Source organism: Castor canadensis, chromosome 2 (genome assembly GCF_047511655.1).
Source record: "Castor canadensis chromosome 2, mCasCan1.hap1v2, whole genome shotgun sequence".
In the NCBI taxonomy this organism is placed as follows: Eukaryota; Metazoa; Chordata; class Mammalia; order Rodentia; family Castoridae; genus Castor; species Castor canadensis.
The window spans coordinates 67,025,836-67,042,264 of NC_133387.1; the positions used below are offsets into that span (position 1 = coordinate 67,025,836).

Genomic DNA, 16,429 nt, shown 5'->3' on the forward strand with positions numbered 1-16,429 from the left:
ATTGCTGTTTCTCTCATAACTTGAGTGTGAGCAGCTTTCCAACATCTTCCTTTTTGCTCTTCCAAAGGGTGCATTTACCACTACCTTTTGGGGATGATGTCTCTGAGTTGGAGTGTCCGAGCTGTGGTATCTGTGGGGTATGAGTGGGCACTGCTAGTATTTTCTCTCACAAGGGTTTGGCACATAAGCCTCCATGCTGGCCCCCTAAGGACCCTTCCTGGCCCTTCCATAGGGGTGATCAACATGCCATCCCATGGAGGGGCTTTCTTGGTTCTCATGGCTTTTCCCCTGGTCTTCCTCTGACTCCAGCTCTTTCTGCTTTGGGGACTCCCACACTGTGTGTGCCCTGGAAGGCATTCTGTAGAGTGGGCTCCCAGTAAGCTCAGACGACAGTCACATGGTTCCCACCTTCTTTTAGGGATACTGTCCCCTATCCTCCATGGTCTGCTTCCTGCTGCCCTCCCCCAGGCCCCTTCTACCCTGTGCCTGACTCAGTAGATCCTTTCTGACTACACAGCAGGACAGAGGTATTGGGTAAACCAATCATTAAATGGATGCCCACTGTTCTCAGTTTGGCCCCTAGAATTTGGCTGTAGCCATGGTGGGCTGTGGAAGCCTGTGGAGAGCACCTCCTCCCCACCATCTGACTTTCGCAGCTCCAAGCACAGACTGAGCCCTTCCCCCAGCATGCTGTCCAGGGGAGCTGGTGACAGCAGCAACTTCCGATGGCCAGTAGGGACCAGTGAGGGGCAGGCAGGGGATGGAAGGGATGGGATTGGAGAGGATGAGGAGGGAAAAGGACTCTGCAGGTGCTGAAGTTCAAGAGCTTCAGTGGGTGCCAACTTGGAACCTACATCCTGCTACGTCTGCTTTCAGGGACAGAGCAAAATGATGGTGTGATAGCAGCATCGGGAGCTGGGAGGCCCCCCCACATTTGGAAGAATGGATAAACGCGGCAAGTGAAAAATGGAAAGAAAACACTGGTACTGTTTTCTGTCAATCTCAAATTCACGTTCTTTTTGCCTTTTTCTTCAAAACTGAAATTTGGTCAACTAAAAGAAGAAGAAGAAGAAAAAGAAGAAGAAGAAGAAAGGATAGAGCCACAGGCAGTACACAGGAAACAGCTGCTCCCCGATGGGTCAGCCAGGCCCCTCCCTCTTCCTCCAGACGCAGCCTCCTGGGGTGGGATGGAAACCAGGAATTGGTTTGGAAGTAGCTTCATAGTCTTATTATGGAAGAGTCCTTATCCTGCCCATTCTGTTTGTGTTCTTCTGGAAAGAAAAGAAAAACTTGTTTCAAAGCCAGACATTTGGAATGAACAGTGAGAATTCAAGGATGGAGCCTCAGTTTTCTCATTTATGACAAAGGACAATATCCCGCCTCCTATATATGGCAAAAGACAGCTGTAATAAGCAAATGAAGTAGTGGATCTAAAGGAACCCTTACATATTAAGGAGGCCCTACAACTGACAGGAAACACAGGAACAAATGAAGTGGACATTCATGAGATTCCTTTCCTGGAGAAAGGGTTGGAATTTTTGATGTCTTTTTTTTTTTTCTTTTCTCTGATGGGTCACTTTTTTCTAGGTAACCTATAGATGACACAGTGAATTATCTAAGGAAGATATATGGTGTTGGGTTAAACAGAGGCTTTGGGATAAATATTTGGGGTTCAAGTTACTTGGCTTCTCAATATAGCCATCTTCACCTACCAGCTGTGTAATCCTGCCCCTCACAAGGGTGTTACTGGGCTTCCATGCACGTGATGGATGTCAAGGACTTAGCACAGCACCTGCAGAGAAAGGTCTCAACACATGGTGGCTGCTGTTATAATAACTTGTTACGGCTGCCTGCCACCATTTGGGGTCTAGTGGGGAACCTGAAGCTATGTGTACACAATGCCATGCTTATAGAGGGGTAGCATAGCTTCCAGGCACACTCAACAACCTCTGCAAGAGGCCCCATAAACAGAGGTGACTGTCTAAGCAGGGATGTGTCTTTCTCCCTAATAGGCAAGATGACAGACTGTAGGTGCTCAGGCACAGAAAGGATGACAGTGACTCCAAATGGTGGAGGACCTTCCTGCTTCTTGGGGTGCAAAACGTATCTCCATAGTCTTTTCCCAAACTCTACGTGGGAGTGGGATTTGTAGGAGAATTCCAAAGGGCAAAACACAAACATGTTGCTATTTATTATACAAACCACACTGCATATCTAGGACAATGTATTAGCCCAGCTCTTTATACGTTTTCCAAACATGTATACGAGGCACAACTCCACCCGTTGTTTTCCCCAGACACACACACTCATTCCACTGGAGAAAACCATTGATCTGGTTTTCTCACACCTCAAATTCATAACACCCACTAAGGCTATGCTGAACATTCACTGTGAAACTACACGCTGGGTGTAGCTAGCTCACCTTGAGAAAGCACTGGTTGGCATATGCTACACACAAGGCCCTTCCATCCACACCATCTTATTGAATTTTCTCAACACCCTTAGGAGGTAGGTATTAATTTTGCCATTTAACAAATGAAAAAACTGAGACCTGGCGAAGTAATCTTCCCAAAGATCATATAGGTGGTAATAATAATAGCAGTTAACACTGTGTAGTTGTCACATTTCCACACTACTATTTTCCAGAGACTTTATGTGAATAAATTAATTTAATCCTTACAAAAGGATAGGGGCCATTATGATCCCATTTCATAGATGAAGAAATGGAAGCACAGAGAACTTACTAATGAGAAAGCCTAGGTTTGGAAGTCATGCTGTCAAGTGAAGTATGGACTTTGGTTTGACCACAATGCCTACTTTTTGCACTCATGTTGTTCCCCAGGAACTTACCTGTCGGCTGTGGCCAGGGCTGGAGATGCTTGAAGGACTGGACTGTGACAAAGCTAGGCTGCTATTTTTCCCAACCTGAAAAACACAGGTGAAGCCCCCCTCAGACACCCAAGGCAGCTTGGGAAAGGCCCTCCAATGCCACACATTGCTAGGGGAGAGAAGCAGACCATAACACAAGGCTCATTCCCTCACGTAGCCTCAGGGTGGACATTTCCATCTCAAATGGCAGGAAAAGGCAGTAGTTCAGGGGTGCCAGGATGCTCCTCTCCTTCCCAGAGGGTGGGGAGCTCTTAATGTTGCTCCTTAGATGGACAGGATTGCAAACTTCAGGTGAAAGCTGGTGGGAAGCTGGCCCCTCCTGGGAACATGTGACTTGCCCACCTGTGGCCAAAGGCTCCTGCCAGCTCATCCACCTCCAACCACAGTGCCAGACCCATTTTGTTTGTCCCCAGAGTCCCTTGAGCCTGCTGTAGACGAAATGCCTGGGTCTGTAGACGAAATGCCTGGGTCTGTTTCTGGATCAGATTTCCTGGCCAGGAGACAAAGCACATAGCCTTCTTGTTCTTCAGGAAACTAGCAATGGCACAGGGCTGCCCTGTAAGTGGAGGGAAGAGGCTGCTGTGCCTGAGTTGGGTTCCTCGGGAGGCAGGCCTGGGGACACCTAGGTGTGGCTCTTCCTCTGTGACTGTCCTTGGCACATGGTAGGCTGGGTGCTCAGAGGAGCTGATGCCAGGGACTTGCCCTCTGTCCCTGTCTGATTTGCAGAAGCAGCTCTTTGTCTTTGGGCTATAATTGACTCATCCTCTACATTCACCTGCCTTTGCATACAAACAATTGTCTTTCACACAGTGTTGCTTTGTGTTCAATTAAACACCTAGGTGGCCCATTCTGGCCTTATACCTACCAGATACAATTAGAGAGACCCTCAAGTTGTCCCCAGAGGACAGGCTTATCTTGGCTTTCCCAACTTTACGCTCTGCCTCTCCAAATCTTCTCGCAGAATCAACCCAGACCCTAAAGGCCTTTGCCTTTCTCCAACACTTGGACATCCCTGGTGGGGACTCTGGACAAAGCCTTTTCTTAGTGACCTGGTGACAAGTATTGAGAACTAGTGCTGACCAGCCCCCCAGCCAGCTGGTAAGAACCCCAGCTGTTTTTATTCCCCTTTTGTTGAGCACTGTCTGGCGGAGGCGCATTGGCGTTCTCTGGTTTGACCAGTACTGATTAAGCATTTCATTTGGTCTTGCAGATCAAAGCACCAACAGAGCAATACTCAATGCAGAAGCACTGCAGTATTGGTGTAGGGCTAAGAGCCTAGACTCCAAAGCATGTCTGGATTTAAATTCCAGCCCTACTATTTACTTGCTCTGAGACTTTGGGTACATTGCTTAACTTTCCTGTGCCTTGACTGATTCATCTATAAAAAGGAGGTAATTATTGAGTTCATATATCTGAAGTGCTTGGGACAGAGACAGTCAATCACATGGGTCATTTCATGTCTAAGATGAGTTGAGATACCAAGGCTTTGCTGCCTGGTGTGGTTGGAAAACAGGGCAGCAGCCCTGCCTGGGAGCCTGGGAAAAATACTGACTCCCGCATTTTTCCAGGATCCCTAGCTGCATGTGCATGAGCACATCCCAGTTTGAGAAGCCCTGGCTGTGCCCTCCATCCTGAGCCTGGAGGTGACACAGACCAGCAGTCTGGTCTCCAGATGGGGCCCTAAGAGTGCTGTCCCTCCTCCCCCACAACCTTGGAATTGGGGAGTCCAAGTGGACCCAGGTGCCAGTGGAGGACCTGTGTCTCACCCTCCTCTCACCTTGGCCTTGGTGGCAGCTATCTGGCCCTTGAGTTCCAAACTTGCTGTTGCTCATGTGTGTACTTGTGATTTGTGAACCCCCTCGGTAGGTGCTCTTCGTGGGGTTTTTACAAGTCTCATATGTGGTGATATAAAACATTAAAACATTTTTTAAGAACTGCCTCCCATCTCTCTGAAGTCCTCATTCCTATACGGGGGTGTGACTGGTTAGTTCTGCGATGGTAAGTCCTGGGCTGGGTTAGTGTCCACACAGGTGCCCCCAGTCAGGCCAAGGCACCCTAGGCCAGGCCCTCCCACTCTGCTTTCCGTCTGCTGGCCAGGTGGTGGCCCTTCCTAAGTAGCTGCCTGAGCCTGAGCAGACAGACTGGATCTGGGAATAGGAACAGAGCCCAAGGGAAGGGAATAGGAACAGAACCCAAGGGCAAGGCACAGGCATTCTTCTTGGGCCACCCACATGTTCCCAGCTTCCTCACAATACACATTCCAGTGGATACTCTGTCATGGAGCACTTTGCCATTTGGTGGGAGTTGCAGTTTTACTTGAAGAAGGAAAGAACTGTATTAGGAGGGGGCGGGGTTGAGGCAGCCTGGTGAGTGAGGAGCCAAACTTGAGGCTACCACTGTCCAGGTGGGACCTGGCATTGGACCTGCCTGGGCTTCAGGCTTTTCCTGAGGGGGTTCCAAAAGATCAGATCAAACTTCTTAGCAATAGAACTCTTTAATGAAGCCATTCTCAGAACCCCAAGATTTAGACAGAAGTGGAGTGAGGAACTCAGAATCTCTTTGTACCTCAATTTACTCCCACCTGTAAAGTGACAACTGTACCAACCAGAGTAGGTTGCTGTGAGGACGAAGTGAGGCAATCACTGCACAGCGCTTAGCACAGTGCCTGCACTGTATTCATGAGGCTGAAAAGCATTTGTTAAAAAAAGGAAAAAAGAAAAAAAAGAAACTGCTCTCAGAGCAAAGGGTGAGGTCTGCCTACAGGGAAACCAAGAAAAGGAGCCATGCTTGTGTTACCTGCCTGAGCCACCTGGCCAGGCAGGGGCACTGCCCAGCTCCCCCTGCCCCCCAGAGCTGATGAAGGCAGTGCTAGGAGGTCCCTTACCTGACGAGAGGAGGTGCTGTTAACGGGATCGGGCACCGGTGCAAGGAGGCTGGGCGGGTTCTTTTTGTGAACGCTATTCATACCAGGCATTTTAGTGATTTTACACACTTTGCTACTAGTACTTGAGTTCTTACGCTTTTTTCCTTCTGATTTGTCAAAAGAGAGGGGTAGAGAAGACACGGCATTGTGTGAGGCCAGAGAGAGGTCCCCTGCGTGGAGTGCAAGGGAGGGCACAGAGAGGGGACAGGAGTCACTGCTGCCGCCCACTGCGCCCACCTGTCTCACTCTGTCCGTGGAGCCGCCGGGCAGTGAGGTCCGTCCTGAGGGCTCCAGCTTGGCACTGAGTGGGCTCACCCCATTGTTTGAGTTGTGCACAGACAGACTGTTACAGGGAGGGGCCGCCTGATAGGAGTTCAGAGTGGAACTGGCACTCAGAACACAGTTTTTTTTGTGGGGTCCTGACAATGGTGACGAGAGGGAAGTCTGTAAGGACAAGGAGGAGGAGGAGGAGGAGGAGGAAGTCGAAGACTGCGGCTTCCTCTTTTTGTTACTTGGAGACTCGTCGCTACGGGAGGACAGGTCTTTGACTTTTGAGGATTTGCTGGTTCTGGTTTTGGATGGCTTGTGGGATGGGGAAGGGATGACGGCTGGTATCGGGGACACGGCGGATGGGGCCTTGAAGGTAGAGTCCATGATGCTGAGGGTTGCGGCCACATGGGGGAAAGCTGAGGTGTGGGACATGAGGACACGGGGGTCCGGAGATGCCACAAAAGCTGCGTCTGAGAGCATGGCTGATGTCATTATGTAGGAAGAGGTGAGTCTCGAGCTGATGGGAGCTGAAGGAAGATACACAGCACTGGGGTTGCTGAAAGGCTGTAAAACGGATGCTGGCACAGGGGTGGTGATGTGGCCTGCAGGCGAGGGCATGGGACTATCTGCCGCAGGAGGGATCTTCCTAAACACGAGAGAAGAGCCAAAGAGAAACAGTGAGACATTGGGCTGGCATCGCTGGGGAGGCTCAATGAAGTCTGAGCATCAGGGCTACAGAGAACACCCCGGCAGAACCAGACTATGGAGCATGAGGCCTAGAGGATGGAAAGATCTGAAGGATGGCCCTGCCTTATGCAACCCCCACTCAACATCCAGCATCTAGTTCAACGCTTTCACATGTGCACATCCTGTTCTCCGTGCTTGGTAACTATAGAATGTCTGATTTGGGTTCATGAATTAAAGGCGAATGTTATTGAGAAGATAAACAGCCCCAGAAAACTTCCCCCTTCTTTCTCTCTTTTTTTTGGGCAGTGATGGAGGTAGCTTTTAATGAGAAGTGGTCATTTCATACTTAGATCCTGGCTTGAAGAAACAAAAGGACAGGGCTTGGCCATCTAGACATGTGGACCAGAGCTTCCCCCTCTGCCCACTGGAACCCCTTCCTGCCCCTTGTTTTCCACCCTACTTTGGCTGGAGGCATTCTGGGAACAGCTCTCTCCCCTCAGGTCAGCATCCTCCTGTGCTTGCTACCTGCAGCCCCTAGTTAGTCTGGAGAGAGGCATTTCCATGCTGGGTCATGGCCCCTGGCTGCTGGTAGTCAAGGAGGGTCAGAAGCTTTGGAAATGACAAATATGTCAAGTTGCCTATTCTTTTTCCTCTTTACCACATCCTACCTCAGAGAGGTTGTAAAGGGGCTGTCTTTCAATAGGTCTTACTGTCTCCATGTTGGGAAAAGGTGAGAGTGCAGGAACCCTCATGTGTCCAAAGAAGGGGACCAGGAGTTTCTAGTTTAGTTCTGAAGCTAAGTGGGGATATGGGCAGGACAGCATATGGATGTGGGAGGGAAAGCCACTGTTTTTTCTTTAGTCTTCCCGGAGCTGGGGTGGGGGTGCTGAGAGCAAATGTCTTGGTGCCAAGGCCAGCTCATTCTTGGGCTCTGTCTTCAAACTCTGTCTTTTGACTTGTGCTGGAAATGACTCACATTTCCAAAGTACTCCCTGTGTCAATGCTGCTGCTACTTTGAGGGTACAGGGGGGTGCCCAACAGCCATGAGGTCACAACCTGTTCCTGACTTTGCAGGAAAGAACCCTGACTTCAGGAGCGAGTGAATGTTTTCTTTCCTGTTTCTCACATGGCTTGTTTTCAGGGGCTGACCAGGAACTAGCTTCCCTTCTTCGTGACCAGCACTAGAGGACAGGCAGGCTGGCCTGGGTCTGCACCTCACTCGGCAGGCTTAGAACACCACATGGGACAATGTCTCACATGACCCCTTCTTCTTTTGGGAAGCCACCCTCCAGCTGTGGCACCTGCACAGGTGTCCTGGAGCTCTGGACAGAGGTCCCACTGGGAAGTAAGCGCCTCTCCTAACGTTGCCCTTGCTGAAGAGCCCTTCTCTACCTGCACTTGGTGGAGCCTGTGGCTTCCATCTTTAGAGTGTCCTTGAAAATGTCAGACAAAGGAGATCAAATACAAGAGAAAAATGTTGCCTAATCCATAGCAGGGCATTTGTGAATTTCCTTCCTCTCAAGCCTAAGGAACTTACACTAAACAAGGTACTCCATAAATATCTGTTGCAATGAATGAATGAGCGGATGGATGGATGGATGAATGGGGAGGTGGATGGTGAGCGAGCGGATCTCAGCAATGACATAACCGTCTTGTCAGGGACCATGCATGCTGGGCAAGGGCTCCCATAGAGTCAGACCGGAAAGGTCTCACACATTCTTAGAACTGTCTGGGGCCTGCACAACCCCTTCTTAACAGGGTGCAGGGTATGTTTCTTAGACTTGAGGCATCAGCAAGGCTTCTTGCTGGCTTTGTTGCCTTACTTTGATCCTACAGGTGTCCCACTCAGTCTTTCCTTGACTCAAGTATCCTTATCAGCTTAGACAGAATCCATGGTGGCAGAGGCTTGGCAGTTACTTGCAATAAAAGATTATTTACAAATATCAGATGGCACATTGAGTAAGGACCCCACCTGAGGACCTTGACCGCGATTCATTTGTAATGGCCCAATTTATATTTTTCTCATTAAGCATGAGTTCATGCTTCAACTCATGCCGATAAGCAGAGTTGAATCCTAAATCTCTCTGGCCCTAGTTCAGAATTGGAAAGGGTGCTACTTTTGGCATACTTTCTAGCCTTTTCTTTCCTATCCCCACTAATCCTGGACAGCAGGAGCAAGAGGGGGCCAGGGAAGGAGAGAAGTGGGACAAGGGGCTGTCCCTGGGAGCTCCTGTCCCCCACACTGAAGAGTTTATGTGTTTCCTAGATGCCAAATGGCAGTGGATTTTAGCTTGACTGGGCTGTACCCTTGGTTGTAGCTTTGCACACTGGCCTAGGGAAGCCCTGTACAAAAGCCCATAGATGTGAATGAATTCCTGACAGTGCCCATCCTCCCCTGCCAGCTGGCATGGACATCCAGATGCTGACCTGGCTGAAAGAGAATACTGTGTTGGCGTCTCCTGATGCAGAGTTAAATGCTTGTTAAAGAAAAAAGAGTCTTGGCCGTTCCTTTTCTTCCTAATGTCTTCCATGCCCCCATCGGCTGCCATCCCTCCAGGTTCGGGCCCGTCGGGGCCTGGGGTTTGGGCAGCGAGGTTGAGAGGGCAGCGGGGTGCTACGCTTTCCAGAGTTGACACCCAGGCAGCCCCAATGTTGCTCAGTGACAGCAGATTGGTTAGGCAAGTCCTGAACAGAGGGGAGGGACCTGATGCCCTGTGGCTTGGGCTTCTGTGCCTGAGGAGGAAAGGAATATGGAGCTTGAGCTGACAGGACACCAGGGAGTGAAATACAGATCAACACATTCCTTCCACGTGTCCGGGATTTACACTTCCATAACACAGGAGAGCAAAGAGCTGTGAGAATCACCAGGGCTAGCTGCCTTCTTGGGGGAAAATTATCAGATAACAGAACAAGGTAAACCCCATGCAGTGCCCTTTTGTTGTAGTTTTGAAAGGGCACAAGTAGAAATTGAGGGTGCCCTTTAGACACACAGAGCAGTCACTCACATGGGAAGAGACGGTAAGCTTCTCTTGTGGCCCTTTCCTAGTTTATCTGAAGTGTCAACATTTGTCCTAAGTCCCCTGGGAGAGCTTGATGCAAATACAGTGGGGTCTATGACTCCTAGTGCATTGTGAAAGGGGCTCAGGTGCTTCAGCTGCCTGGCAACAGGAGGAAACCTAGGAGAGGGGCAAGTTGCCGATTCTGGTCCTCCCATTTTTCAGGAGTGACTTTCTGGCCTCTCCTGGGCCTCCCTGGGCAGGGTTGGGGTCTCAGCTGTTGACCTCCTGGACTATTGGAACCCAGTCTGACGTGATCCATGCTTCCATTGCATTATGCATTATGATATCCAGATGTCCTTTGTGGGAGTGGAGGGTAGGGATACCCAGAAGTTGCCTTGCATTGTCAAGTGGCAAAATGTAGCTCCTTAAGTGCTGTGGTTTGAGAGGGTCTAGGCCTATTATTCCGTCACAATAGCATTCTACCAAATTGAGGTGTCTTCCCTTTTTTGTGAATCCCCTATTAAAATGTAAGTACAGTGGGAGGTACTGGAGAATAAAGGGCCCTTAGAGAAATGGAACAGAAACTAGAGTTTAGGGGAGAAAGAAGCACTAGCAGAGGTGAGGAGTGGGCCCTAGGGAGATGGGAAGGGCCAAAGACAAACTTAACCAACTTCACAACATTGCTCACGATCTGCCCTGTTGACAACTGTACACATTTTTTTTTTTTTACAGGATAGCAAACAACTAGAAATTGATCTATAGCCATTATGAAATCTTTACTATTGCTATAATAACATCAGCAATACAAACAGAAGCATACTCTAGATGCACTTAGTAATACTAAAAAGGCCCTAGAATGCTAAATAAACAAGCTCTTATCTCCTTTTCATTTAGTTTAGAAGATTATCAACACAAAAATGCTCTTCGACGGTGGCAAAGCATACAGCACATAATAGGTGTTTCTAAAAATCTGCAGGCAAACCATTAAGATGAGCTGACATTTAAAAATTAATCATGAATCCTGAGTCCAGACTCATTTTGTTCTCTGAAAAGCGAGCTGCTGACATTGATTTTGAAAGTTGGGGTTTGGGGAATTGTGGGGCAGCTCTGATCTTATACAGCACAGAAACTGCTCACTTACTTCCACATCTGTGAATTCAAGTGTTTTTCTACCATGGAGTTTAGTGCGAGTCGAAAACGATCCCATCTTCTATCAAACACATAGTACCCTCGTCCCATGAGGCGACTCCCAAATGAGCAAAACTGTGAGGAAAAAAACATTTTAGTTTTGATTACAGGTTAATAAGATAATATAAACCATATAGAGAAAAATAACATTTGCATAAAAACACACAGGGGTACCGTTTGACTCAAAATAAAGAAGCAACTCATACTGCAGCCAAAAATATTTCTGTGATGCTGTAGTTTGAGCTCTAGATTCTCTACGGAAGCTCACATGATAACCCAGCAGTTGCCACGTTCAATTTTCTGTGGCACAGAGGCCACACTCTCTGCTTCTGGGATTGAGCCAGCACTTTAGGTTGAAAAACAAGCAATAAGCAACAGCTAGGTGACTTTCAGCTTCATCTGTTATCCATCTTCTCAAGAAACCTGGCGGTTCCCTGCTTCCCTCCCAGTAATAGAAACTGCTGGTTCTGGTGTTCTGGGCCACACCTTCCTAGTTGATGTTGCAGAGCCACTTCACTTACAAGCATGCTAAATGCCTTCCCTTCCCAGTTTTGACCTTCACTTCTCATCTGCCCTTGCAGGCTGCCATGGGACACATGCTGCCTCCAGGCTCTTGTGCACACCGTTCCCTCTGCCTGCTGTCTCCATCCCTCTTGTTTTTGGCAATCATGAGTCCCCTCTCTTGGTGCCCTAATAAATCATGATTCTCATTGCCAATGGCTTCATCTGGCTGATCTTCTCATTGTAGACTCCTATTGCACACCTATTGTGCACTTTAGTACATTTTACCTTGGAATCACTGCATGCTGTTTTTATGTTTATATAATGCACACACAACCATACGTGATGCCTACATGTCTGATGACTATCGATAAATTCTCCTCCTCAGTATGAGTATCATACAGATTTGGGATAAAGAATGGATTGGGACTTGGGAGGCTGAATCAGGAAGATTGCAAGTTTAAGATCAGCCTGGGCTACATATTGAAACCCTATCTCAAGAGAGAGAGAGAGAGAGAGAAAGAGGGAAAAAAAAAAAAAAAAGAATGGATTTCCCACAAAAATTTTTAAAGCAAACCATTGCATTTAAAACATATGACCAAAATATGGGCATATGGATGTCTAATAAACACTGTTTTATTATGATGTTAGGACAACTGGAAGGCCATTAGACACAAATGCAAAAAGTGGCCTCCTCTGAGAAGGTGACATTTGGCTGGTCTAGAGCTCCAGTAAATCTGCAAATGACTCTATAACTCAAATCAGCTTCCTCTCCTCTGGCCATCCGCTCCCTGGCCTCCATCCCAGATTCAGTGCTGGATTGGCACCCATTCCACAGACTTGTCCTGGAACAAGCCTTTGGAACAGTTCTCAGGAGGAAATGCAAGGTCTTCCCTTTGTTCTTTTTCTGCTTGTGTTTTGCGGGGGTTTGTATTAAATTGTTTTAAACTAATGTATTAAAATTTTCATATTAAGTTTTTCGGGGGACTGAGGTTTGAACTCAGGGCTTCATGTTTGCAAAACAGGAACTTGCAAAGCAGGTGCTCTACCACTTGAGCCACACTTCCAGTCCATTTTGCTCTGGTTATTTTGGAGATACAGTCTCATGAACTATTTGCTTAGACTGGCCTCAAACCACAGTTCTCCCCATCTCAGCCTCCCAAGTAGTTAGGATTACAGGTGTGAGCCACCAACACCTGACTTATATTAAGTTCTATTGACCAAGCAGGAAAACACATAAGGGAATTCTCCAACACAGAAGCTGGTCCCAGCTGTATGTGGGAGCCATTCCAGGTCTAAACATCATTTCTTCCTTCATCCCAATTCCTAAGATCACATTGAGAGAGAGTTCATTACAAAAAAATGATTTAATGTATCTATTGGCTAGGAGAGGACAAAGCAAAGAAATAAATCCCTAGCTTTTCCATTGAAATCAGCAACACATTAGGGGTTCACAAATGTACCATGCCCTGGGTTTAGCTAATCTACTATAGCAACTTGTCCTTTGGACAAATGTCTTGATGCCCTTCAGGGTCTGGCTTTTTGGCAGAGCCTTACATCTCTTTCAGACTGGGGAACTGGAGGCACTTTTTGGTCTTGGCTATCTATGCATTTAATACAAAGCTAGATGGCTGGGGACGCCCTGTTTATAGTTGGTGTACTGTGTCCTCAGTAGAGCTTCAGATCTTCCCCATGGTCACAGTGGCTGCTGCTGCTGCTGCTACCTTTGCCCACTGTGTTTCACCTGGCCCTGTCTTTCTGTGACTAACAGAGCCACACCTCTGTTCTGCTATCTGATGTGCAGCAGTAACAGTGAAGGTGTGTCTCCTTGCAGAACCTAAGGATGAATCACAGCTGGCTTCACCCTGTGTCACTGCAACCCTTTCCTTCTCTGCCACCCATCATTGTGAGTGTGTGTGTGTGGAGGGTATTCGACCTACTTCTGGGAGAATACAGGAAGTCAGTTGGGGGTTTCATAGGAAGATTTTTTTTAAAGCTAAGAGTGCAGTATCTTGGAAGATCCCTTTTTTGTGAGTCCCTTTCCATTCTGTGCAGAATGTCACTGGATAAGGATGTGACATCAGAGCTTTAGTTGCTGTATTGAAAGCATGCATGAAAGGCAAAGATGGCTATAGAGGTTGTCCTTAGTTCCATGACATTGTGGGAGCATCTACCTCTAGATTTCTTGCTAAGTGAGATAATGTCATTTGTGCATTCACGAAGTCACTAAGTTTTTTACTACTGGCAGGCAAAGGCATTCCAAATCATTCCTGGTTATTTCTGTACTAGCCAAGAGGCAAATTCTCAGGCTGTAGGGGAGCCACAGGTAACCAGAAACAGAAAGTGGGTGTAGCCTTTGTTCATCACAGAAATGATGAGAGTAGGATTTGCACGGTTCCTGAGATCTAGAGATAGTCAAAGCTGATCTGGCAGGCTGGGCTGACACCAGAGTTAACCACCATGGGGTCCAGAACATGGACTCTATTCAGCTCTGTGATGTTCACCCCAGGCACTTCCCCTCTCAAGGGTTCATGAGGCAAATGCAAACCAGCCTCCAGCTGAAACCTTGATAAACCAATATGATTTCAATGGCCATCTGAATTGTTAAACTGGACTCATTCAAGCAGTTGGAAAGAAAGTGCCCATTTTGTTAATGAGCAACAACGCTGACATGAATGAAATACTTCATCCATCCCTTCCACCTCTGTTCTGGTGCCATATGGTCACAATTACTAATAACTGTTTCCATAGTAGGTGCGCCTGGCTAACTCTGGATATCAGAGGCTCCATTTTTAGATGGCAAGGCCAGAAAGTTGGCTCCCGATGGCACTTTATATACAAATGTCATTTCTTAAACATTCTCACTTCAAGATCACAAATGCTTAGGTGTTAAAAGATTAGAACCAGTCAGGAGCCCTTTCCTTCCTTTGTGGGATGCTCAAGGGGATTTCAAATGCCACCGTTCGACCTCATGGATAAGCCTTTGGGTAAAGCTCTGTAGCGGTGCTTTTCCCTAGGTGTGCAGGCCTCTGCCATGACTGCCAAGGGTCTGTGAGCACAGGGGAGACCGTATGGAGGGGACAGAGGACAGAAGGAAGCCTACCGCAAGAGGTCTGGGATGGTGTGCAGAGAACTGACAATCTAACTTCTCAGATTCCTCGGCTCCGTCCATCTCCCCTTCATCACTGGACAGCCGGCTGGCAAGGTCACCTCCAACTGAGGGCAGAGGAGGCTCTGGAGTGTAGCCACTGTGATTTGAAGACGCACTGCTGCTTATGCTGTTTGCAGATGAAGGTCTATGAGCAAGAGGGGAGAACAAACAGAATAAATGTTCTGTAGTAACGAGACCCAGCCAGAGAGCTCGGCCTGGCTCCCAGAGAGGAGGCTGATCAGCTCTGCCCCCATGTCAAGGAGGGCAGGGGGATGGCAATCTTGCAAATTGAGGTTGAAGGGTTCAGTGACAGTGCTCTCCAGTGATGGTGGAGTTAGGTCTCCCCAGCTTGCTGTCTGTGGGACACAATATAGTTCTGAGAGAAAAACCCAAATGTGAGTGGAAGAACTATAAGAGTTAATTTAACCACAACTGCCTTCTATAAATTCAATTGCATCTGCTTGCCCATTTGCATGTAAACAATTTATATTTGGCACAAGTTACCTCCTTTTGAAAGTGCAACCTAACAGGTCAACTTTCCAATCATCTTCTAACCAGGTGAACAAGATCAGACCAATCAACAAAGTATCACTCATGAAGACCAGTCCTATGAATACTCTGCTTTTTTATTTTTTGGCAGTACTGGGGTTTGAACTCAGGGCTTTGCCCTTGAATCCTAGCCCTTTTTGCTTTAGTTATATTTCAGATAGGATCTCCCCCTGCCCCTTATTTCTTTTTGTCCAGCACTGGCTTGGATGATCCTCCTACCTTTGCCTCTCAAGTAGCTGAGGTCATAGGTGTATGTCACTATGCCCTGCTTGTTTTTTAGATAGGGTCTCACTAACTTTTTTGCCTGGACTGGCCTCAAACCAATCCTATTCTCTGTAGCTATGGTAACAGGCATGCACCACCATACCCAGCCCTTCTTTCTTTGCTGTTAAAGTACAACTTTATGAAACTGTTATCACACTGGCATAAGGTTTTACCCCAGTGATAGGCACTAGCCCTTTACCCCAGTCACACCTGTTTTTAAATATTGAGCTGTGTATAGTTTAATGGTATCTTCTGAGAATGAGTATCTCAATTTAATTTTTGACAAGCCTCTTTTTCTTTACCTGGTAAGGATGGCTCATCATAGGTGTTGAAGAGAAATTTTTCTCAATGAAGGAGTGAATGGATTCTATGAAACAATCTAACAGATGTCCTCTCAATTATAACTAAGCTTACAAAAAAGCCACATAACAGTAAGAAGTAGCACTACATACTTCCTAAGCAGTATAAACAAGAAAAAACGAAATGAAACAAGGAACACTCAGAAACAAACCCATCCACGTTAGCAGAAAAGGTAGAAGACAAATAGTTGTTGTTAGTAGTTCTTACTTCAACATTTTTTAGCAGGTGATTGATGAGGGAGAGGTAGCAAAGACAGGGGGAAAAGGAAGTTTTGGGGGCAAAAATCAAGACTTTAAAGAAAATCACTTTTCCATTTTCTGCTTTGGAAGCTGCACCTTCAAGTCACAGGTAACAATGCTTTTGATTTGTCACTTTCTCATTTTCACCCTGGATTCTTTGTTGCCTTGAAATTTTCTCAGGTCTCAAATACCAGAAAGCAAACCAGATTCCAAAAGCAGTTGCTTCAAAACAGCCACAGATGTTCACCATGGATGGATGGATAAACAAATTGTGATACATATATGCAATGGAATATTAGTTAAGCCTTCTGAAAAGGGAATGAAATTTGGATACACATGGATGAAACTTGAGGCCACTGTCCAAAGTGAAATAAACCAGCACAAAGCGCAATATTGTTTGATTCCACTT

General features: G+C 47.2%; 1 protein-coding gene across 21 annotated transcripts in view; it reads right to left on the reverse strand.

Annotated features, from left to right (window-relative positions):
- Positions 1-989: 989 nt before the first annotated feature.
- Atxn7l1 (ataxin 7 like 1) overlaps positions 990-16,429 on the reverse strand; it is a 214,775-nt gene continuing 199,335 nt past the window's right edge. For 14 of the 21 annotated variants that reach the window (XM_020177827.2, XM_020177824.2, XM_020177843.2 and 11 more), the window contains 4 exons: positions 14,561-14,753; positions 10,910-11,031; positions 9,197-9,502; positions 2,943-6,728 (listed from right to left, as the gene is read on the reverse strand). In XM_020177827.2, coding sequence (XP_020033416.2) covers positions 5,624-6,728; positions 9,197-9,502; positions 10,910-11,031; positions 14,561-14,753 — 1,726 coding nt within the window. In that variant the 3' untranslated portion in view covers positions 2,943-5,623. The other 7 variants (XM_020177826.2, XM_074064958.1, XM_074064957.1 and 4 more) reach the window with 7 other exon arrangements.